The sequence below is a fragment of the Ornithorhynchus anatinus genome, chromosome X5 (assembly GCF_004115215.2).
Source record: "Ornithorhynchus anatinus isolate Pmale09 chromosome X5, mOrnAna1.pri.v4, whole genome shotgun sequence".
NCBI classification, from domain to species: Eukaryota; Metazoa; Chordata; class Mammalia; order Monotremata; family Ornithorhynchidae; genus Ornithorhynchus; species Ornithorhynchus anatinus.
In genome coordinates this window covers 51,879,375-51,904,059 of record NC_041753.1, presented here as the reverse complement: position 1 = coordinate 51,904,059, position 24,685 = coordinate 51,879,375, and the positions used below count along the sequence as shown (strand labels likewise).

The 24,685-nt window shown below is 53.0% G+C and overlaps 1 protein-coding gene across 4 annotated transcripts in view; it reads left to right on the top strand.

The window, feature by feature from the left end:
* RIC1 (RIC1 homolog, RAB6A GEF complex partner 1) overlaps positions 1–21,442 on the top strand; it is a 116,051-nt gene extending 94,609 nt beyond the window's left edge. For all 4 annotated transcript variants that reach the window (XM_029054958.2, XM_029054959.1, XM_029054961.1 and 1 more), the window contains 9 exons: positions 3,482–3,598; positions 4,472–5,200; positions 11,484–11,642; positions 11,747–11,883; positions 14,282–14,568; positions 15,970–16,164; positions 18,110–18,287; positions 18,453–18,641; positions 19,548–21,442. In XM_029054958.2, the coding sequence (XP_028910791.1) occupies positions 3,482–3,598; positions 4,472–5,200; positions 11,484–11,642; positions 11,747–11,883; positions 14,282–14,568; positions 15,970–16,164; positions 18,110–18,287; positions 18,453–18,641; positions 19,548–19,836 (2,280 nt within the window). In that variant the 3' untranslated portion in view covers positions 19,837–21,442. The remainder of the gene's footprint in view (positions 1–3,481; positions 3,599–4,471; positions 5,201–11,483; positions 11,643–11,746; positions 11,884–14,281; positions 14,569–15,969; positions 16,165–18,109; positions 18,288–18,452; positions 18,642–19,547) is intronic.
* Positions 21,443–24,685: the final 3,243 nt, after the last annotated feature.

The window sequence follows — 24,685 nt, the reverse complement described above, 5'->3', positions numbered from 1 at the left end:
GAGCATTGAAAGTGAAATTCGGCTTGCTCTGACTCTGGCCAGCAAGAGGTTTTATAATGCAAAGTTGTGAGGAAGATAAGCCGGCGGATTCAGTCGATTCGTCTTTTCCATTTCTAACGTCGGCACCCGATCGACGCTTGCTCACGTATCCATTCGGATCCGTTTTTTCACTCGCCAAAGGGCCGTCGGGTAGCTTCCTCTAAGACACTGCAGAAGCTATCGTGTTGTCATTTGAGGACTGCAGTAGTAATGATCTGCTTCTCCACGTGTCCATGGTTACGGGCAGTTTTTACTTTCAGTTTGAATGCTTCGCCCTCTAGTTTCAGAAGGTCAGCCGTCTCTCGGGGGTTTGAGAGCTTTTGTCATCTGATTTTGTAGCACTGCTTCCCGACATCCTGATCTTTGACTGGACTGATCTTTGACTGGAATTTCTGACAGATGAGGATAAGGAATTTTCAAAGGTCAGCCCAAAATTGAGGCATCCTAAAATGCGGTACCATTTTCCTTTCCTTCGGAGGGCCCGTTTAGTTGTTTACAGTTAAGTAAATAGCACCCGTTTACAGCAAGTTCGTTCACCTCTGGGCACAGTCCAAGATTCGAATAAAAACGAAACTACTTGAAAGCTATTCTAGACCCCTTCTGCGCTGTAAAACCCTCCACTATTTTCTCAAAATTGCACCCGGAGAAGAAATGCTTTTGTGCCGGAACACATCAGTTTAGTGTGAAGATTGGGATCGAGCGTATCGGGCACACACCATTCTCTCTAAACCGTGGGCTTTTAGTGCGCGCTCCGGATAGAACACGGTTATGAGTACGGGGACGTTCTTCCGGGGAGGGGCATCCGGGTAGATCGCGGTGTTGGTCGTGCCCAGGTGCACAGAGCTCACCGAGAGCACGTGCACTGGAATGCAAGTTTTTCTAAACACCAGGTCTGCCAGAAATGTGACCCTCGCGTTATTGGAGAACTGAGGGTATTAGCGTCGGGCAGACGAGCTCTCACCCTCCAGCTAGACCACAGCGAGCGGGGAGGAGCCGGATCTTATCAGCCCCACGTCCCACGCGTATTCCAGGTTCAAATGAGAGCGACTCCTCGGAGAGCAGGTCCTAAAAGATTAACGTTTGACCAAGAGCTGACTGGCCCAGGTACTTGGGAAAAGTGAGCTGACGCTAAGCATTTCAGTAATGGAGAGTTCTGTCTCCATACTAAAGAACAAAATGTCTGCTGCCAGTGCTAAATGAGGGAGGACTGCATTTCACCGATCAATCGGTGATATTTCTTGAGGGCTTACTCTGTGCAGAGCACTGGACCGAGGGCTTGGGAAAATCCAGTGCGGCCGCTAGACGCGATCCCTACCTTCAAGGATCTTACTGTCTAATGGGGGAAATCAGATATTAAAATACATTAGAGGTAATGGAAGCAACCGAGTGTTAGGGTCCATACCGTAAGTGATGTGGGGGTAGAGGTGGGGTGCGTCTCCAGGTGCTCTGTGCTCAGTATCCACCGTGGTTGGAACATCGTCGCGATCTTTATTCACCGAGAGCACGTGACGCGTATCACCGCCAAGTCTGGCGGGATAGTATGCTGACCCGAGCACGCGTACCCACACAGAAAATACGAAGCGATTTAAACAATGCTCGAGTGGCTCAGAAGCGTAAGAATCGGCCAGTCCTGCCCCCGTTGGAGTGGGATCCATCACCCATGGGTGGAAAATTCCTAATTTAGAGGCGTGAGCATCCGAAAAAGTTCGTGAGCTCTTTTGACTAAGATAAATCAGGATTCCCGGGAATTCGTGAGACGGTAGTGTGCGTTTTTCACCCCAGAAGCAGCGTGGCTCAGTGGAAAGAGCCCGGGCCTGGGAGTCGGAGGTCATGGGTTCGAATCCCGGCTCTGCCACCTGTCAGCTGTGTGACTGTGGGCAAGTTACTCAACTTCTCTGTGCCTCAGTTCCCTCATCTGTAAAATGGGGGTGAAGACCGTGAGCCTCACGTGGGACAACCTCATTGCCCTCTATCTAGCCCAGCGTTTAGAACAGTGCTCTGCACATAGTAGGCGCTTAACAAATACCAACATTATTAAGTGCTTTTCCTTGTTTTCAATGAATGTCGAAGTTAGATTTATAAATGCTTCTCGTCCTGAGGATCATCTTTCCAAAGGCACCGTTCAGAAGTGTATATTTGAGCGTGGCGCCCTTGAAGAAAGTACACCCGATTTTTAGATAGTTAAAATCATTCTTTAACAGCGTGTGCATCTTCAGAGCCTCCCAGCTTGGCAACTCAGTCAGTGCCTCAGAAAAACAACCCAGGCGTGAGAAGCAGGAAGACTTCATTCAGAAGCTCGGTTTCTCGGCCCAAGGTTTTCTGGCATCTCTGGCACCTCCGGAGTCAGAGCACGGAAATCAGCACGTGCCTGAGTGCCTCAAGGAAACCCAGGTGGTTCTGTTGGAAATCAGCCAGCTGGGCTTCAGAAATGGCCACACGCCACCTCTCTTCCTGTTGGCTTTCGGTTTGCGTTGTGTGCGAATGCGCTCGACTGGATGTCTTTGCTCCAAGCAGGTGTTCATCTTCTCATAGCTGAATGGCTTTGGAGAGCAGAAGCCAACCCTAATGTGGGTAGATGTGGTTGAAACCACTGCTGATGTACAGGGTTGACTGGAATCTTCATGGGCCTATCAGTCCTTAAAAACTGTTTGTAAGGCTGCCTCAGGCTTTAGATTGCATACCTCCCTCACCCCTCAAAGGGACTCTTTGCATTTTGATTACCGCCCGAAAGGCATAGCTGCTTCTCAGTGATCTGGCCTTTGCTCTTGAGCAGGCAGCTAATGAAGCTTTCCTGAGTTCAGACCAAACCACTTTTCCCCGACCATGACCGTCCATTAAAGCGGCTGACTTGCTTTTGAGTTAGGAGGGGGAGTTTTCTTCCCGTGGAAGTTTATTTTCTTTGATGGCTACATCAGAGCCTTGAATACCCTCTGGTACAAGTGAATTTCCCAAAAGAAATTCAGAAAATGGAATCGGTCAGTCGTATTTTGGTGGGGGGCGGCCTAGCGAACCGAGTGCGCGTACCGATCGATCCCTGCCCCCTGGAAGTTTACAGTCAAGTGAAAAAAAGAGGGTGCAAACCGGATATTTAGTTGACTGAGTGAGAAGCAGCCTGTAGTGGGTAGAGCACGGGCCTGGGAGTCGGCAGGGCCTGGGTTCTGATCCCGGCTCTGCCACTTGTCTGCTCTGTGACCTTGGGCAAGTCACTTTGCCTCTCTGGGCCTCAGTTACCCCATCTGTAAAATGGGGATTGAGACCGTGAGCCCCATGTGGGACAGAGACTGTGTCCAACCCTAGTGCTTAGTACAGTGCCTGGCACATAGTAAGCGTTCAACAGATACCATAAAAAAGTTGCTTAAGTGAACCTGACATATTGACTCTCTAAGTCACAAACTGAACTGGTTGGATATCTCCAAATCCCACCCGTGTTTATTTCTTCTAGGCCTGTGACGCCGAAAGCATTATGCTAAATCTGGCAGGACAGCTCATCATGGTGCAGAGAGATAGGTCTGGCCCTCAGATCCGGGAGAAGGACAGCAACCCAAATCAAAGGAAGCTTGTGAGTAAATGCCCATGGGATGGAACCGTTGTTTCCGATCACCTGAAATCCCCCAGACCGTAAACTCGTTACGGGCGGGGACGTGTCCGCTAATTCTGTTGTGCCGTACTCTCCCAAGCGTTTGGTACAGCGCTCTCCACGTAGTTAGCGCTCAATAAATGCCAGCGTTTGACTGTGGCCCCCGCGATCCCCCCAGAGGACTTCCGTTAAAATCACGAGGCAGCGCGGCCCTGCCGTTTGGGCCGGGAGATGGGCCGCGGGGCCGCTCCACCCCTGTCTGAACCTAACCCCGGAGCCGGCGAGCTGTCAGCACCGCCCCTGGGCTGACCCGACCTTACGCAGGACCTCATCTGGGAACACACGCTTCTCAGTTCAGTCCTCGGTCGGGAGCTATTCAAGCAGTGGTGTTCGATCCCGGTTCCACCTGGAGAAGTTTCAGCTGGCGGGACGAGTGAGTGGCCGTCTCCGGAGAGGGGAGTTGAGCATCTTCAGGTTCCGGGGAAACTCCTTTTAAGCATTTCTCCGGCTCTGTGGTAATCGCAACGAAGCGTCACCTGGGAGGAGCCGAGCAAGTTATTTTTGCAGCGGAGCTCCAGCGGGGAGTCCGAGATCAGTTGAATCACCGGAACCGTGGAGATCGTATCGCCCGTTTCGAAAAGGGGGCCGGGGGAGCCGGGGCGGGGGGTCGGCCGGCGCCCTGCCACCCGGCGCCCCCCCACCCCCGACCGAGGCACCGAATGCCGCCAGCCTGTCGCCTCCCGTGGGTGGTTACCGGGCTCGGTCGGGAAAGAGACGGAAGCGGGACCCGGGTGGCGTCGAGGAGGGCGAATTCCGATTTTTTTCCCCATCGGTTCTTCTTTTCTCCTTCCTCAGCTCCCGTTCTGTGCTCCTGTAGTGCTGGCCCAAAGCGTCGAAAATGTCTGGACCACCTGCCGGGCCAACAAACAGAAACGCCACCTGCTGGAGGCGCTGTGGCTGAGCTGCGGCGGGGCGGGAATGAAAGTCTGGCTCCCTCTGTTCCCCAGGGACTACCGCAAGCCGCATTCCTTCCTGTCAAGACGGATCATGCTGCCTTTCCACATCAACATCTACCCCTTGGCCGTCCTGTTCGAGGATGCCTTGGTCCTGGGTGCTGTCAATGACACTCTGCTTTACGACTGTTTGTACACTCACAGCAGTGCTAGGGAACACTTGGAGGTCCTCTTCCCTTTCTGTGTCGTAGAGAGGACCTCCCAGATCTACCTCCATCACATTCTCCGCCAGCTTTTGGTCAGGAACCTGGGCGAGCAAGCCCTGCTCTTGGCCCACTCCTGTGCCGCATTACCGTACTTCCCTCACGTGCTGGAGCTGATGCTCCACGAAGTGCTGGAAGAAGAAGCTACCTCGCGGGAGCCCATTCCCGACCCTCTGCTTCCCACCGTGGCAAAGTTCATCACCGAGTTCCCCCTCTTCTTGCAGACGGTTGTCCACTGTGCCAGGAAGACCGAGTACGCCCTGTGGAATTATCTTTTTGCCGCTGTAGGGAACCCCAAGGATTTGTTCGAGGAGTGCCTGATGGCCCAGGATTTGGACACAGCCGCCTCGTACCTTATCATCTTGCAGGTACTGCTTGTGTTCCACGGGTTTCGGGGGGGCGGGGGGCGGTGGGCGGCGGCCCACCGGTAGAACTCGGAGCAAGAGGCGGCTGGGGACGGACGCCCCCACCGTAGGGACCGGCCGGATCCCGGGACCGGAGGGGACCCACTTCCCGAATGCCCGTACCCCCCGGGCTGGATGGTGGAGACTTGTGGTTGGAGGCGGCTCCGAGGAAACCGTTGGAGCCTGGGCACTCGAGTCACTTGGTGGCGAACTGAGGCGCCCCTCTCCGTTGCGGCACTTCCCGTGAATGGGCTCGTCGCGTAGGGCCTGGGATCGTTCGATTATCGCCGGGTCCTTTCAGGTTATTTCTGAGACCCTTTCTTTTTCGAACGAAAGCGAAACACGTGTGGGTATGCGGACCGTTCGGCGATCTCTACCAGCCTGGCGGGTAGAGCCTTATGTCGACCGAGTTTCTGGGCCGCCGTTCGGGAGTCCCCGGGTGGGACGGGGACCGGGTCTGACCCGATCCTCTTGTGTCGACCGCAGCGCGCTTAACAGATGCCCCGATTATTGCTATTATTAATAGAGTCCCAGGAGTACAGGCCCGTACCTGACCTGAAACCCAGTCGGACCCAATGGAGAAAAGTGGGCTGAGAACGGTGGCAGTTTGGGGGTTCCAGCCCTCTCGTCTGACCAGCTGGCCCAGTGAGGGCTTTCAGACAGGGTTACGAGGAGAGAGATGGGGTGTTGGGGGGAGAGAGGCTGCCAGTCCGGGTCAGAGGAGGAAGAGGAGGAGACGGCGGCGGCGGCGGCGGCTGTCAGCCTCCACTTCGGCAACCGAAGCAACGGTAGCCGCTGCTACTGCTGAGGTCTGAGCGACCCTCGTTAGGGCCACACCTCAAGCGAGGTTTCCGGCAAGCCGGACCTCCGTGCTTCCGACCGCGCCAGAGACTCCCCCTCGTTGGCTGCCCCGGCAAGGGCCGGTAGAAGCCCGGCGGCTGCTGGAACCTCCCCAGGTGGTGGTGGTGGTGGTGGTGGTGACGGTCGGCGGCCCTGGCTCCGGGTGAACCGGTCCGCCCTGGATCAGATCGCCACCTCCGCCGCTGGGCTCTGGGGAGGGATGGCCGCCGCCTCGACGTCTTGCGGGAACCGTCTCGATCCGGTTCACGGATCTGCCCGGATCACTGAGCCAAAGCTGTGGCGGAATCGGGGTGAGGGGAATTGGAGGTGGTGGCCGAGGTTGGTCCATTCTGTTCTTTTTGTTTCCCCTTTCCCCTCCCTCTTGCTCTTTCTCCTCAGTCAGTCAGTCCTATTTATTGAGCACTTATTGTGTACGGAGCTCTGTACTAAGCGCTTGGGAGAATGCAATATAACAGGCACATTCTCCGCCCATAATGAGCTTACAGCCTTCCGGCTCACGCCTGCCCACCTTCTCCTCTCCCCACTGTTTTTCCTTCTCATTCATTCATCCCATCATATCTTTTGAGCGCTCACTGTGTACAGAGCACTGTTCCAAGCTCTGGGGAGAGTACAAAACAACAATAAACAGTGACATTCCCTGCCCCCAACGAGCTTACGGTCTAGAGCGGGGGTGGGGGGGGGAGACAGACATCGATACAAATAAATAAAATGACAGATACGTACGTAAGTGCCGTGGGCCTGGGAGCGGAGGGGAGAGCAAAGGGAGCAAGTCGGGGCGACTCAGAAGGGAGTGGGAGATGAGGAAAAGTGGGGCTCGTGGTCTGGGAAGGTCTCTTGGAGGAGATGGGCCTTCAGTAAGCGGGGGAGAGTAATTGCCTGTGGGATTCGAGGAGGGAGGAGGTTCCGGGCCAGAGGCAGGATGTGGGCCCGGGGTCGGCGGCGAGACAAGAGAGTCGGAGGCACGGTGAGAAGGTTAGCGCCGCCGCGGCCACTGCCGCCCAGATCCCTCTGGGTCTTCCCCCGTACTACCCATGAGACCAGATTTCTGGTCGGGCCTCCCGGGTGGGGGCAAGCGGAACCGGGCGGGCGGGGGGCAGCGGGCTGATGTCGATGTGCTTGGGTGCCGGGGTGGGGGGGGCGCGCACCCCGATTCCAGCAAGCGAGCGGGGACTCTCCGCCCGTGCTGCTTCTCACACACCTGCAATGGTGTACAATACCCGTTAAGGATGCCAGGAGCCTCTGCCTCGACCCCTGCTCTCCGCCCCGCGTCTCGCTCTCCTAAGCGGCCCTCGGAAAATGGCCTCTCTCCGCAACTAGCCTTGGGTTTGGCACCGGCAGAGCGGAGGCTCCACCTAGTGGTGGCAGGGGGTTTGGGGGGTTGTTGTTGGTTGGGGGGGGGGTTTCCCTTAAAGTCGCTAACGGTTCGGTTGAACTTTCCGTAGTCAGATGTCGAGGATCCCAAGTATAGGGAAATGAACCAGACCCCGTGAGTCACGGTCATGATTTCTTAGGTAGACCCTAGTAGGATTCGACTCCTTGAGAAACATCCTTAAGATCGATTAGCTCTTCGGCAGTTTTGTCTCTGTTTTAAAGAAACGTTAGATTTCGAAACCCTCAGACCGGGGCTTTTTAAAAGAGGCGAAGGGTCGCGATCGAGATCTGGTTTAAGGGGCAGTCCCCGGAGTCCGACGAGCCTGCAGAACCTGAAGCGGTCGGTGTCGAGCGGTGCCGAAGTCCTAAGGGCCGCTGCGGCCCGACTGCGGGGAGAGACCAGGGGAGTTCAGCGGACTTCGGGTCGGCTCCGAGACGGAGAGTCGACGGCACTCTCTCCGGAAAGTCTTCGTGTGGGATGGTAGGGTTGGGCGGCGGCTGAGGTGTGGGAGTTGAAATAGGTATGCTGGGAAAAAAACCAAAGAAATTAAACTCTGGCCCCCACATTGGAAGTTGGAGGACTGGGCTTGAGAGAGAGGAGAGTGGGAGAAGGGAGCGTCAGGCAGGGCTGTGATTCACTTTGCCGCCCCTCGCTCTAGTAGAGGGCATTTGGGTGGGGATCGTCTCTATCTGTTACCGAATTGTACTTTCCAAGCGCTCAGTCCAGTGCTCTGCACGTGGTAAGCGCTCAAGAAATACGATTGAATGAACGAGTGGTGGCAACGGGAGGCTCCCTCGGGATGGTGGAGCCGAGAGAAGGCGGGCACCGGCTGATACCGGGACCGTCTCCTCCTCTCCCCTTGGGGCTGTTGCAGCTCATTAGTGTCAGTTTTCTCCAGTGGGAGTTTGTATTTATCACAAGTTGGCTAAATTGAGACTAGAAACAGATTTTAGAACTGTAAACTGTCGAGTTTATTGCATTGAAAGATACCTGTCGGTGATCGTTATCATTAATATTATTATCACAGTACTGATGATGATAATACTGCACTCACTCCCCCGGAGAACTCATTTGCTCCCGCGGCTCCAACTACTGTCTCTGTGCAGATGGTGCCCAGATCTGTCTCTCGCGTTTCCTCCTGCCTTCAGCACATCTCGACTTGGCCGTCTCCCCGACACCTCAAACTTAACCTGTCCAGAACAGAACCCCTCATCTTCCCACTCAAATCCTGCCCTCCCCCTCGTCTCTTCCCATCACTGTAGACGGCACCACGGTCCTCCCTGTCTCACAACCCCGTAATCACGGCATCGCCCTTGACTCGTGTCATTGGAGCCGCATGTTCAGTCTGTCACCGAACCCTGTCGGTTCTACCTGTGAATACTGCTAAAATCCCTCCAAATAGCTACCACGCCGATCCAGCCACTAGTCCTATCCCACCTTGACTTGCGTCGGCCTCCTCACTGACCTCCCTGCCTCCTGTCTCTCCCCGCTCCGGTCCTGTGTTTACGCTACTGCCCGGATCATTTTTTTAAAAACACTGCTGAGTACGTGTCTCCCTTCTTCTCATAAACCTCCAACGATTGCCTATCCCCTCCCACGCCAAACAGAAACACCACACTGTTGGCTAAAAGACAGTCGATCGGCTCTCCCCCCTCCTACCTTTCCTCGCTGATCTCCCACCTACCATGCACACTCCGCTTTTTAATGCCCAGCCACTCGCTATACCACGATCTCATCTCTCTCGCCGTTACGGTCCTCCCTGTGGCGTGGAACTTCTCCCCTTCCTATCTGTCGTTCTTCCCACCTTCAAAGCCTTTCTGAAATCACATCTCCTCCAAGAGGCCTACTCTAAACCCTCATGTCCCCTACTTTCTCTCCCCTCTGCGATACCTGTGCAGAGCGTGTGGTATTTATTGAACGCTTACTGAGTGCACGTAATGGTCGCGGCCCACAAAGAGCTTATAGTCTTCGGGGGAGGCAGATATTAAAATGAATTACAGATGGGGAAACATGCAGATAAGTGCTGGGGGGCTGGGGGGAACGTCAAATTGCTTAAGGGGTACACAGCCAAGTGTGTAGGATCTCTACCACTCTGTGTTCGCTCCACCCTTAACCCCACAGCACTTATGCACATATCCTAAAACTCTGCCATTTCTCCTATCTGTAATTTATTTTAATGTTCATCTCCCCTTCTAGACTGTAAGTTCCTTGGGCAGAGGTCTTGTCTACCAGTTCTTATTGTACGGTAATTTTCCCAAGCCTCTGCCCTCAGTAAATACCATTGATTGATTGATGATGATAACGGTATTTGCTAAATGCTAGGGTTGAGTCAAGATAATCCTTGCCCCACACTGGATTCACATTCTAAGAGGAAGGGAGAACAGGTATTTAGTGGAAAGAGCCCAGGCTTGGGAGTCAGAGGTCGTGGGTTCTAATTCCGGCTCTGCCACTTAGCTGTGTGACTTTGGGCAAGTCACTTAACTTCACTGGGCTTCAGTTATCTCATCTGTAAAATGGGGATTAAGACGTCTCATAAACCTTGTATCTACCCCAGTGCTTAGAACAGTGCTTGGCCCATAATAAGCGCTTAACAAATACCGTTGTTATTATTTTATATTTATCCCCATTTTACTGGCACAGAGAAGTTATGTGAATTGCCCAAAGTCAAACAGCAGGCCGGTGGCAAAGCCAGGATTAGAGCCCCAGTTCTCATGACTCCTAGGTCTGTGCTCTTTCCACTAGACTGTACCGCCCAACTACTTTAATTCTGTAATCCTGCAGCTGGTTCTGGATTTGTGTCTGACCGGACTATCCTGTATTTACTCCAACACTTATAAGGCGCCGGGCACGTAATAAGCACCTCACAAATACCACGATAATAATTATTATTATTCATAATATAAAATATGCCATTTTAATATCTAAAAATTGGGGATTCAAATTCATTTTCTTCAAGAACTTCATGTGAAAGTTAAAAAAGTGTAATTTTTCATAGAACGATCATTCTATTCCTGTTCATTCAACTACAGAAGTTAAAGGTGAAAGTTGGGCCTATTAGAGTTCTTATTTTCACTCGGATTGGCAGAACACAATCCCAGGAGGAGCTAGTTTGTTTCTTCATAGGACCAGAACTGGATTTTTCGTGTTTTGGTTTTTTTTTTAAATACGGTAGTTGTTAAGCACTTACCAGGTGCCGAGCGCTGTTCTGGGCACTGGGGTGGATACAAGTTAATTAGGTTGGACACAGACCCTGTCCCACTTAGGGCTCACAGTCTAAGAGGAGGGAGGCTAGGTATTTCTCTTCTGAATGAAACTTTTTTTTTTTTACAGTAACGCTTCGAACATATCGTGAGGGAAGATACACTAAGGGCCAACATCTCACATTCATCCAAGAGCATTTATATGACTGAAGTTTTAACTTCTGCAAGGATTTGCAGTACAAACTATTCAAAGTCATTTAAAAGAATGTGTTAAAAATATGCCCAGCACCTCGGTATGACTGTCCTAAGACATGCTGCTTTGTACTGCTCTCCAGGACTCTTTCCAAAAATTAAATTTAGATTTTTAAATGTCTTAAATGTAATTCTCAGTTGTGAAAACAAACAAACCCCCCCCCAAACCCCAATTTTATACATTAAACCTAGGCTATTTGGATTTGTGAATGTGTGTGTGTGTGTTTTCATACAGGCTCCATTCAAAAGCATGCTTCATTAAGTGGAGGTCAGATTTAAATGGTTATTTCATAAAATAAAATAATAAATTCGAATCATCTAGAAAGAAATTTTCAGTGAGGCCTCCCATTTGCCAAATGTTAAATTTCTTCCTTCGTGCTAACCTTTCGACTCTCTCTCCCTCTTCCCTCCTGTACTGATGTAGCTACCTGATATGGAGTCGTGATATGAAAAGGGATATGTTTTACGACATGAGACAAATTTTGGCTTAGCCCGGATTGATGCGGTGGTATTCGAGTGAGACAATTCCCGGTTCTTCTTCAACCTTTTCTGTTGTTTGTAGAATATGGAGGTTCCAGCGGTCAGTAGACAGCATGCCACCCTCCTGTTCAACACAGCTCTGGAGCAGGGCAAGTGGGATCTGTGTCGACACATGATTAGGTTTCTGAAAGCCATCGGCTCTGGAGAGTCTGACACCCCTCCGTCTACACCTCCAACTCAGGTAAGGAGCAACACTCCAAGCCCTGGCATCATCCCCTGAAATTAGATTCTTTTTCTCTGATGATAACACATCTCACCCATTCTCTCTCCCGCCGTTCCCCCTAGGAACCCAGTTCAAGTGGTGGTTTTGAGTTCTTCCGAAATCGCAGCATTAGTTTATCCCAGTCAGCTGAGAACCTTCCTGCTAGCAAATTCAGTCTTCAGAAAACGCTAAGTATGCCATCTGGCCCTTCTGGAAAAAGGTAAAAGAAATGGGCAAACACGAGGAAACGACTGTTGCTAAAATCCTGACCAGAGTATCGTTTCAGCTCCTCCCAGCCGTTGAATCCATGTTATTTAATGTACTTTGTCGTTTCAGATAATAGTAATGGTATTTATTAGGTTCTTATTGAGTGCAGAGCACTGTGCTAAGCTCTGGGAGAAAAACAAGTGGGAATTAGACACGGTCCCTGTCTTGCGGGGGGGCTCACAGTCTAAAGGATGTGATGTGTATGCAACCCACATTGTCTTTGAAGATATGTTTTGACTCCAACCCCCTGAAACAAATAGCCTACACAGTAAGCATGCTTCCCTCCATCATCTGAGGCTCTGATCCTCCGCTTTCCCCTTACTCCCCATTTTTACCCCTCTACTTCCCGGAGTGATTCGTGATACCTGGGGTGATGGCGGTCGTGGATCACACGGGATCAAATCAACGCAGAAATAATCCCCAGACCTCACTTTTAGCCAACTTCAACTTCCCTCCCCAACCAGTGCTGCCGATGAACTTCTCTGTTACTTGAGTTTCATACACCCGGGCCTCCCACTGACCGCCCTCTGGCGAACCAGCTGGAAGACTCACAGCAGGGAGGAAAAGTAAAAGGAATCGGATAATCCACAAATTTGTTCATTCAGTCCTATTTATTTATGTGTGCAGAGCACTGTACTAAGCACTTGGAAAGTACGGTTCAGCAACAGAGAGACACGATCCCTGCCCGCACCGGCCTCACAGTCTCAGCGCTCACCAAAATAGCTTTATATAGATCCCCAGATGGTTCTTTCCCCTTGGTTTTCATTTTTACGGAAGCGGTCCGGGCACCTTGTCTCTTCCGTGGCAGAATTTAAACTTTACTTGTTTTCGTTTCTCTTAAGGCCAGCACCCGAGATGGCTTCTGACCAACTTTTCCTCCCACCTCTCCGACCCCATTCCCATCCTTGCCCTTTCCCGTCTTCTTAGACAGGCTCCGTTTCTTCCGCGTAACAGTCAGATCTCTCTCTCCTCCTCCATCCACCCAGTCTTTGGTCTCAGCTCTACCCTAACTTTCACCTCCCCTGCTTGTCTGTTTCCTGTGATCTTCTCAAATACTTCACCCACTCACAATCCCCGTTATCTCCCACGCTGTTCTTTGAAAGAGCTTCCCGCTTAGAAGAGGGAGGGGGGGAAGTGACTTAATTTCAGTACCGTTCTGCCTGTGCTTCTCTGAGCCGTCCTCCCTTCGGCGGTCCCTCCGGCGAAGGGATTCTTATAGATGGGTGTTTTGTCTAAAATTGGCCCGCGAGGTACACTGCGCCTGGCCATCTGCAGGTCATGTGTTTCCAAGGAGCCTCTAAGAGCGTTATAATGGTCAGAGAGCTGTCGTAATGTGCTATCTTTAGTATCTATAAAATTAACTGTTGAGTTCACGTGAGAATGAAGGCCCTGCAGAATATTCAGTCTTCATTTTTTAGTTCAACTGATTTAGATCAGGAAGGTTTACGGGGTGGCCTTAAGCCTTTGTTGCCCGACGGAGCAGGCCGCACAGGAGCAAGGTGGTGCGTTTGTTATCCCTTTCGGCGACAGACGTCCCCAGGATTGCCGGCGTTGTGCATCTTTGAGAAGCAGCGTGGCTCAGTGGAAAGAGCACGGGCTTTGGAGTCAGGGCTCATGAGTTCAAATCCCAGCTCTGCCACTTGTCGGCTGTGTGACTGTGGGCGAGTCACTTAACTTCTCTGTGCCTCAGTTCCCTCATCTGTAAAATGGGGATTAAGACTGTGAGCCCCACGTGGGACAACCTGATTCCCCTACGTCTACCCCAGCGCTTAGAACAGTGCTCGGCACATAGTAAGCGCTTAACAAATACCAACATTATTATTATTATTATCTTTGACGGGTTTGTGGGAAGGAATTTTGGCCACTGAGAGCTCCAAGTAGTAGTACGGTGGGTCGATGTAGTGCGGTACCACGCACTGGCTCTCTAAAATGACTCACGTGAAAAGATCAACCTTCCGGTCCAGGTTTGAGGGTGAGACCCGCCTGACGTTAGGGTCCTCCAGAATGCTGGGAATGGACACTGAAGCTGGGGCTTTCTGAACACGGGGCCTTCTGAGCACGGGGGCAAGACGATGCATTTTTTTTTTTTTTTAGCCTCTTCCCGACATCCTCGTGAGATCGGTCAGTGGCTAGGCCGTAGTGTCTCCCTTGTATAGATGAGAGAGCAGAGTCAGAGGTAAAACGATTTGCCCAGTGTCACACAGTGAGTCAGTGTGGGCCAGTCAGCACTTCAAACCCAGGTCTCCAGCCTGGTGCTCTTTTGCTCTGTATAGAGTTAAGCTCCTAGGCCTGGAGAGGAATGGACTGCGGAAAAATGTGAAAATGTCTCAGTAAATCATGCCGCCCTTTAGGTGGAGCAAAGACAGTGACTGTGCTGAGAACCTGTATATTGACATGATGCTTTGGAGACACGCCCGGCGCCTCCTGGAAGAAGTCCGGCTGAAGGACCTCGGGTGTTTTGCGGCCCAGCTGGGCTTTGAGCTGATTGGCTGGCTGTGTAAAGAGCGCACTAGAGCTGCCCGGGTGGAGGATTTTGTGATTGCTCTGAAAAGACTCCACAAAGATTTCCTCTGGCCGTTTCCAGTCATTCCAGTTTCCTCCATCAATTCTCCTTTCAAGAATGGGAAATCCCGGACAGGTAATGTGACATCTTGGTCAGTTATGGAGAGTAGTGATTTTGATGGGGAGCGTGTGCCAACCCTCCCTCCCCCCCACCATTCTGCCGGAAGATATTTTGAGCCTTTCACTTTAAGCTCTTTCCCAAGCCCAGGTCGTAGAGGTAGATGACCTTTGGGACATTTTCCCCAAGGACAAAACTGGAATGCTAGCGACTCGTCCGAGGGCAGGGCTGAAATAGAAGTAGCCCTGGTTGGTAGCCAGCTCAGCAGAAGATAAAGGAACCGCTTCAGCGGGAAACACGGGTGCCCTTCTCATATTGCCCAGAAATCGTGGCGCTGAATTATTTAATTTTCTGCATTCTCGGCTCCGGCGTCTAATGGCCGTAAGCCTCGTTCACGGAGCGAAGCCACTCGTATTAAAAATGCATGAGAGAGATAAGGCTCAGGGTTTGGCCCGGTTTTAGCTGAGCCGGGGAAACGGCGAACTCTAAAGGTTGGTCGACTGGGGACTGATAAAGGTTGAGGTTTTTCCGTTTTGTTTTTTTTAATAACACCTACTTTAATGCCTCATCAAAATTCACGACGAGGCGTGCCGTGGAAGCGCTTCCCGTCTACCAGTCTGCTCAATCTGTGCCTGATGTTCTTTTCGCTACGTGTTCTGGACAGAATGCAGTTAGGGGGTTAGAGGACGGTCTCCCGACAACACGATGGGATGCTGGAGGAAACGTGCATGCGCGTGCGTATAGGGTCGATCCAGAGTCGTGTACTCTAGCGCCATCGGAGACCTGGGGAGATTGCGTAGAATCGCGCGCAGCTCAGCCGACCCTAGGTCCCCGCAACGGCCTCGGAGAGGCTCTGGCTCTGCTCTTCGACTAGATTTACCGTTATCAGGTGACCACGTGAGGTGGGGGATATTCTGAAATACTGGGCCCCTTAGTAATAGTTTTTATTATTAAGTGCTGGGACAATAAAGAGCAGTGAGGAGTAGGCGACATGGTCCCTGCCCCTCAAGGTGCTCACAATCTTCAGAGGATAAGAGGGGGCGGAGAGAGGACTGGTGACGCACACCGGGAGCAGTGAAGCAACAAAACGCTAAAGCAGCAGAAAAGACAAGGACAGATATACAAAATAAAAACCAAAATCAGTAGGGAGCTGTGGCTAGAGGAGCAGAACGTCAGGCTCCCCGTGGCCCAGAGACCACGGCACCCCCGCAGCCACAGCGACCGCTCCAGCAGCCGCCGGTAATCCTGAGGTTTTGCGGAGGCCTGGTGCCGCGGGTGGTTTTCTCTTTACGGCCGGGGCGGTGGAAGGCCCCCCTTCCGCTCCTCCGCTCTCCACCGTCTGCTTTGAGCCCCTTGACTTACGTGTTTAAGGGCCGCTCTGAGGGCTCCTCGCAGACTTTTCTGGTTTCTGTTTCCTAGCGGTGGGAGAACAATTACTAAAGCCCCAGTCAGCCGATACCTTTCCCAACCTCGAGATGGATGCCAGAGTCCCCAATGCCTTACGCGGTCAGAGTTGGTTCGGCAGCATCGGGCCGACCCACCGGGAGATGGACCCCGGCTCCTCTTACAGTCCGCATTCCCAAGACGCCTTCCTGTCACCGCTATTAAACAAAGGTACGCTTAGTGAAAAGAGCGGCTCGCCTCGCCTCTGTGCGGTGGTGGGCACCTTTTTGGTTTGGTCTCGGGAGAGCCACCGCGAGCAGCAGTGGCACCTGCGAAAGGCCAGGAGGAGCACTTGTGTTTCTCCTGATCGTTTGAGACGGTTTTAAATCTGAATTTTAGAAAGGGCTGGCCTCCGAGGAGCTGGAAAGCCAGGTCAGGTTGCCGCGATCTCCCTGTGGAACGTGGAGCCCTAAAGTGGAGCGGCTCCTCGACCGGGGCCTTTGCAAGTGTTCTTGAACGCTCTGGGCCCAGCGTCTCTCCCTAGAAGACAGAGCCTGGCCTGGAACCCCAGAAGCTCTCTCGTTAAAGGGAAGCTCATCTTGAGGTGCCTATTGTCGCCTTAGGGATTATTAAAGAAAATAAATGAGCCGAAAGCATTGGGTGGTAGAGCTGTGGGAAGCCAGCAGAGCCCATTCTTCAACTTGCAGTCCCAGTAGGCTTTGCTCGCCAGTCGCATCTCTGATGCCACGTGTCTGCTCCGTGCCCTCGGGGCACGTCACTTAACTCCTGGACGTCAGTCGCCCGATCGGTATAAAAGGAGGATTAAAACTGGGAGCCCTGTGTGGGACGGGGGCTCTGTCCAACCCGGTTATCTCGTACCTACCCCTTGGCTTAGTCCAGTGCCTGGCACAGAGCAAGCACTTGATACCATTAAAAAAAAAAGAGAGAGAGGGAGGAGAGAGGAGATTCAAACTCCGCCATTTTTTAGGTGTCGATTCTGTACGTCAGTCACATCCGGTCAGTCGGCGGTATTCATTGAGCGCTTAGTGTGTGCAGGGCGCCGTGTTGAGCAGTCCTATTTACTGAGTGTTCACGGTGTGCAGAGCACTGTACTAAGCGCTTGGGAGAGCACGAAATAAGAGTTGGTAGGCCCGTTCCCGGCCCACAAGGGGCTTACAGTCTAGAAGGGGAGACAGGTGTCAGCATAAGAAATAAATTACAGATAGGTGTAAAAGTGCTGTGGGAGAGGGAGAGCGGGGAGACAGACGTTAAAATACAGTATGTAAGTGGTGGTGCGGGTGGGGTGAATAGCAGGGTGCTTAAGGGGAACAGACCCAAGTGCCGAAGGCACTTTTGGACTCCTTAGTGCAACCGGGGTTCCCCCCCGGCTGTCTCTCTACTCTTAATAATTGCATTGTTTTCTTCTGGGCCCTAGCGACGTTCAAACGGTCAGACTACGGGTCCAGATCCCAACCTCACAAGAAGTTAGCCAGATGTTTACTCGGAATTTTAATCACCGGATGAATCGGGGCCCGATCCGGCCCATTCCGTCACTGTTCGATCGTACCCGGGCTCTCCCCCGGTAATTGAAAACCGGCCGTGTCAGCCAGCTTCTGTCCCGTGTCCCTGACCCGGGCAGGGGAGCGGCGCGGCCCAGTGGATAGAGCCCGGGCCCGGGAGTGGCAAGGGCCAGGGTCCGAATCCCGGCTCTGCCGCTTGTCTGCTGTGTGACCTCGGGCCAGTCGCTTGACTTCTCCGTGCCTCGGCTCCCCCATCTGGAAAGTGGGCATTAAGAGTGTGAGCCCCAGGTGGGCTTGTATCCGCCCCGGCTCTTAGAACGGTGCTTGGCCCAGAGTAAGCTCTTAACAGATACCGTCGTCATTTGTAAAAAAAAAAAAAAAAAAACCCTACTTGGTCCCTACTGCAGCGGCTCCTGCCTGCCGCCTTCTGGGTCTGGGGATACCGGGTGTGAGTTCTCCTGTCGGAAAGTCAGTTTCTGCCCGCCCCTTAGCCTGGGGGCGGGTGGGGGGCGGGCCCAGGTGGGCCCGGGACCCCGTGGGTCTGGTCTGCTGGTGCCGCACCTACCCCGCCCCGTTTCCTATGTTGTGGCTTCACTTGGAGCAGCTGAACTGTCTTCCAGAGAGGACTCTCTCATCATCACGAACTCTTTCGGTAGGTGACGAATGCAGTATTGGTTCCGCCACCGACCTGACGGAAACTAGTTCCATGGTGGACGGCGACTGGACGGTGGTGGATGAACATTTTTCTACTCTGAGTTTAACCCAGTCAGAGCTAGAGCACCTGTCCCTGGAGTTGGCTAGCAAAGGACCCCACAAGTCCCAGGTCCAGCTCCGGTAAGTCCCGTCTCGGGATCGATGTCTCGAGGAATGGCCTCGGATGGGAGTCCTTGCCCACCGAGAGGGGGAAGAGTCTTGTTCCCCGGGGTCTCTTGCTGTTCGGGGTGTGAGCTGTGTATCGAGGAAGTCCTTAGAACACCCCCCCCCCTTTCTTTCAAACAGCTATTTGCTGCACATCTTCATGGAAGCAGGGTGCCTGGATTGGTGCATCGTTCTTGGCCTTATTCTTCGGGAGTCTTCGATAATCCACCAGGTCTTTAGCGCGATGCAGTCTTCAGAGGCGGATGGAGAGATGTTACGGAACATAAAGGCGGGGCTTCATGCCGTAGACCAGTGGGCCACTACAGATTGGTAAGCGTCAAGCCCCTCGGAGGCGTTTTATTCGGGGCCGCGACTTGGGAAACCGAGAAAATTCTCTAAAGTCTCCGGTGGCCTCATTGTCTTCTCTCTCACCGAGTCCACGTGAGCCCCGTGCAGGGCGTGGACCGTGTCCAAGCCGACGATCGCGTATCCACCCCGGCGCCTGGTACGGGGCCTGGCACGTAGTAGGTGCTTAACAAGCATCGGTTAAAAAAAACGGTGGGAGGGTCGAAGAGAAGGCGGGACCGGGGTGGGACTCGAGAGGCGCGGGGGAGAGTTCAGGGAGATGGCACCTGATGGCTTCAACTTTTCTGATGATGTACCGTAAAAAAAAAGTTCCTTTATAATTAGCCGTGAGGGTTGATCGAGTGCCCACCGTGTGCAGAGCGCTGTACTAAGCACTCGGGAGAGTGCGGCGTAGCAGACCCGTCCCCTGCCCACAACGCGCTCTAATGGTAGTCGGTAAGCACTCTCCCCGCGACAGGCACTGTAGCGAGCGCTGGGGTGGGGAGGAGATCACCGAATCTGATACGGTCCCCGTCCCACACGGGGCGCTCGGTCTGAGCGGGGAGGGAGAACAGGCCTTGGACCCTTCCCCCCCCCCCCCCCCCATTTGACAGGCGAGGAAGCCGAGGCCCAGAGCAGGAAAGCGACTTGCCCGAGGTCCACCGGCGGGCACGCGGCCGAGCCGGGTTGGGAACCCGGCTCCGTTGCCTTCCGCTCCTCTGTGCTGTTCCTCCACTAGCGCCTCACTGTATCTTCTGGGAACGTGAGGTGGGAGTTGCGCCTGGGGCCCCGACGTCGTTTTGAGCGTCTTCCCCCCCCCGCCCCCGGCCCACGGAAGAGAACCAGGATTTTGAACGCCATTTCCTCATTTCCTCTTTCTTCTCCTTTCAGCCCCGGATACAAGCCATTTCTAAACATCATCAAGCCCCCTTTACAGAAACTGAGCGAAGTCCCCGAAGAGCAGATCCAGCCCGAAGCCTTTCAGCCCGCGGGGACCTGTATGGCTCCCGAACAGGCCAGCCCCAAGCCCGAGGAAGGCAGGAGCCCGGCTCCCCACACCAGCGCTCCTCCGAGCGACGCCGCCGGCTCCGGCGCCGGGAGCCGGACCGAGGAGGACGTGGCAGGAGCCGAGGAAGAGGAGCCTCTCCGGGATGGGAATTACGACTGCACCCTGTCCTAACGCCCCCCTCCGGCGGGCGGAGGGGACGGTGGCGGCGGGAGGCGACTGAGTACACTGTGAAAACATCCTAGGCTTTAACTGCGGGGAGGGGGTGGGCTCCAGTTGAGAGAGACTTTGTAAAAGGGTTCTCAAGCTTAGACTCGACTCTTTCCCGTCACATCAACCTGTTGGGATTCACAAATGACAGTGGGGGATTTCCCCCGTTTTTTAAGCCGCAGCGGACAGATACACCCGTCCGGAGACGTACGCGAGAGGACTGGGTTTTAACGGCGACTTCGGGGATGTTGACTTGCCCCGATCCCGTCATCCTAGGGAAAGCGCGGCGGATCTAGGTACCCGCTCGACCCCGACGCACGTCCGCCGTCCGCTCCCGTGGGCGAGAGCGGTCCAGTGAGTGGGGTGCCCGCGGAGATGAAGAAAACTAGCGCTGGTTCCCTCGGGTAGGGCAGGTGAAAATCAGAATTGTGAAGCTGCCTATATAAGATAATTTGTATACCTGTTTTAGCGAGCTTGATGGTGATGTAGTTTAGGCTGATGGAACTGGGATCTAAAAAATTCATATCAGTTATGCTGTTTGATACCACTAAACTATTTTTTCTTGTATTACAGAGCTGTGTATAAAAAAGAAAAACAAACAAAAAAAAAAACCAAACTCCTATCTCTGTGTGAATACGCTCCTGTAAATATTTAAGGGAACTGCTGTGCCGGCTTGTATCATAGTGTGTAAGGCATCGCTCTGTATTCTGCATGTCTCGCCGACTGGTGAAAAAAACGAAAAAAGTGAGGCCTCCTCCCTGACAGGCGCGCCGCCCCCCCCCCACCCCCTTTAGCGGCTGGATCAGACTACCGGAATGGCCACGTCCGTTCAGTAACGACTGGATTTATGCAAATTGACGTAGGTTCTTATTTATTGCATTTGTAAATTCTTTTGGAAATGCATCTCCTGTAAATAGAACGGCTACTCTCCTGTATAGATCAGTGCTACTGACGAAACTAGTCCCGTAAACGACGCATACCCGTCGCTTTGGAAAGCATTTAATAGCGTCTACCTGAATAGAAGGAAGACCCAGCGCCGGCTTCCGTCCGACGGAGTTCCGGAAAGACACCTGCAGAGTCCCGGCCGCCTCGGGGCGCCGCGACTCCCAGCCTACGCCTCTCTTTCCCTGCGTGTGGAATATTAAATGCCTATAACAGTATTAATTTAGATATTAGCGTGTTTGTACTGTGCAATTTTGGACAAAGGTATGCAACATTATTTTATACAAAAGCAATCTAGTTTATTTTTGTAACAACATTGTATTTGATGTGGACCAAATTAGTACCGCCCCGTCGAAGCAGCCTCTCTCCTTCCTCTCAAAGTCGTTTCTTTACTCTCATGCAGCCGTCCGTGCCCTCGCTCCTAGGGCGAACGTCGACGTTTGGTTTTCTCGAGACTCGAGACCATTTACCGAGGATGCTTGCTTTAGTCCGACTTTGTCAACTGCGTTTAAGACGATCTCACTTAAGTTCGGGAATTGCTGTTGCTTTACTTTTCTTAAATTTCTATTATCACCATTACAAGTGCAATAATATCAAGTAATAAAATTCCTTACTGGATGGACTTGAAGCGATTGTTCTGACTTGGTCCCCGGGGCAGTAGGTACGCGCTGCGGTCTTTAACGTCAAGCCGTCCCTCGCGTACCTTCTTCACGGCGATCCAAAGGCAAGCAAGCGTTTGAGTGAATGGGCGGAGCGCAGCCGGCGGTCCGAACCAACGGGGGAGAACCGGTCTCGGGCCCCGCCGCTCGGGAGAGCTGGAAGGCTTTTTCTTGAGACCGCCCGGCCCCCGACGGTTGATCCCGTTCAACGGTAGACAGCTCCAAAGAGGTGATTCTTGAGGAGATGTGGGGTGAGACCTGGTGTGGATTGAAATGCTGGGTCCGAGGTTCTGCACCGGGCGCGAAAGGAGTTCCTGGAAACACTGCACCGACAACTCATTTTTGGCTAATCCCACTTTACCTCAAACTCTTCCCTTAGGCCCCAGTGACTTCATAGGGTGTTGACTGGATTTGGCTCGGCCCAAGACGAGAACGACAGCCTCATCTTGGCCTGGAGAAAAGAGCACCCGGGCAGGTGCCTAGATAAATCTCCACTCTCTGCTCCTCTGCCTGTTGCTGGGCACACTAAACCACTTCCCTTCCTCGGGCTCCATAATCTCTCTCTCTCTCTGCAGAGCTGGGGCTGTTTCCTTTAAAAAGGAAACATTCGAAATGCCTGCCGTTCTGAACAAATCAGCCTTTAACCAATAAGCTCTGTAAGAATTCTACCTACATATAATTTTTCTAAGCCCCTCTCTCTCTATATTCAGTCTCGGGTACTCAAAGCATATCTGTATGTCTGAAGTTCGGATTTAGCCAGTTTGTCACGCTTTAAGAGGCTTTTGTTGAAGATAACCGCTACGGGGTCGTTACTCGTCACCCCAAAGTGATCAGAACTGGATTCTTCCTACAGCGGGGGCCACTGTGATCGCTGCCTACCAACATAATCGTATCTCCCCGCCCCTCCCAACTGTGAAGAAATAGGTGGCGGAGGCAGTTACGTGAGTAAATACGGTCATTGTTTCTCTCGACTCGGAAATAGGACATAATCCTCATAAGGTAGTGCAGCTATTAAAGCTATTCGGGCCTGAGGTACCATGACCTCAAAGAGGAACGGGGACAGAGGCTATGCTGAATTCATCATCAACAGCACTTGGTGAACCTTGACCCTTTTTAGGCAAACTCTGACATACACTTGAAAGCATCTGTTCCTTTCGGAGTTGGGAAGGGCTTGATATTGGCCCATTTTAACATAAGGGGCTAAAACCCAGGAAAAGCAAAGAACTCCAAAATAAACAAGAGATTTCCAAAAAGCCAGATACCGCGCAGGCCCAAGATTTGCGTCTCCCCTTTGCACGTGCACTGCCTTTCTCCAACATTTCTGTGGTGGTTTTGTGTGTTTTTTGAATGCAGCTGAACGACTGAGTGGGGGGGGATCCGTTTTAATCACAGAAATACGATGTGATTTTAAGTAATGGGAAGAACGGGTTAGTTCCAGAATGTCGAAAGAGAAACACGGAGTCCCGGGCCAGCGAGAGGCACTGGTACGTGCTAAATACCTGTAGGGACATGGACCCTGGGGCTTCAGGAGCAGCCGAGCTTCCGGGTAATGGCGGGGCTACGGTACGCGGTGGCTCTACTTAAGGTTTCCTCTGCTTCTAAGTGGATTTTTCTGTTGGCAGAGGACACTTCCAAGGCTCCCCACTGTGGTCACCTTTGTTTCCTCGCCAAGATGGTGAGGCGAGGCGGGGATTCGATTACCTTCTCACGACAGTCTGGGCCTCGGGATCCTCTCTTAGCCGACCATCGAGGCTCAGCTAGAACGAACGCAACAGCAACGACAAAAGAGACGTGTCGGTTAATCCCATAACCCCCCTGGCACTTCTGGCAATGAAACAGGGTCGGGGGAGGTCAGGCAACAAGACAGACGACATTTAGACGAGTAACGGACTAGTAGAACGTGTCCTTCTCTCGGCCCCGACGGTGTTTTCTCTAGGGCATTCGTTACGCGCTGTTTCAAGCACCGGGGTAAATGCGAATCTTTCGGGTGGGACGCAGTCTCGGCCCCACGCGGGGCTCACGGTCTAATCGGGAGGGGGAACGGGTATTGGATGCCCATTTTACGGACGAGGGGAGTTAAATGACTCACCGCAGGCCCCACGGCAGACCGGCGGTGGGGCCGGAATTAGAAGCCGGGCCCTCCCGCCTCCTAGGCCCAGGCTCTCGCCACTACCCCCCGCTGCTTCCCCCTACTCCTCCGGCTTCTGGCGGGATTAGTTCTCTGCCTTGACTGAGAAATGTGCGGCAGACCCAGCAGCCCTGTAGTCATTTAAACTGGGAGGCCCGGAACCAGGAACTCTCTTTGGGGAATGGGTGGGGGGGGGCGTAAAACATCCACAGATGTCCACCGCCAGAGGAGAAAGGTACTTACATCTTTCCGAGTTACATTCCAAATGGCTCTTCGGTCGTCGATGGTGACCCGCGATACCCCTGGGGCGGAGGCGGCATTCCCTGCCCGCGCTCGGTAATTTCTGGCATCACCGCCCCGTACACGGTGACCGCTCCCTGTGGGTCGGCCTCTCCACGAGGCCGGGGGTCAATAAGAAATCACGCCAGGCAAAGCGAGACGGGAAACGGACATGTTTGCAGTTGTGCTTTATTGTGCCTAGAGGTCACGAGGATGCAGTACTGAGTCCGTAAGTTGCCTCGACTTTCGGTGAAGGTCGTGCTGAGCCCGAAAGCCACCCTCCCGCTGAAGAACCTGCGATCTGGGTCTCCGCCACGGGAAGCCGGGAGAGCGTTCAGAGCGGCTTAGGGTTCCACCTTCCCTCGACTCACGGGAAGCGCACGCGAGAGCAGCGTTCTGCAGAAGCCCTCGGTGTGGCGCCGGTCGTCGTGTGCCGAGGAGACAATCCTGTCCAGCCGCCGGACGACGCGGTCCTGACCTCTCTAAATTCCCGTCGTTCCGACGCCGGGATCCTCTCGCTCCAGTTAACCTGTACTACTAAAATGACACCACTGTGTTCTTTGGTCACATCCCAGGTAGAGAGCAACTGAAATGAGAAAAGTCATCTCGTTCTTCTCGTCAGAGAAGATGATCCGGAAATCGGGGGAAGCGAACATACACACCACAGGCTAAACGACATTTCCTTGTTAAAAAAAAAAAAAAAAGCCGGCAATTTCCAACAGTCTTTGTAAGTTACATCATCATAAGGCAGCGATTAAAATCACGTCGACAACCTCATCCACTGAATCCTAAAACCTCTACACGG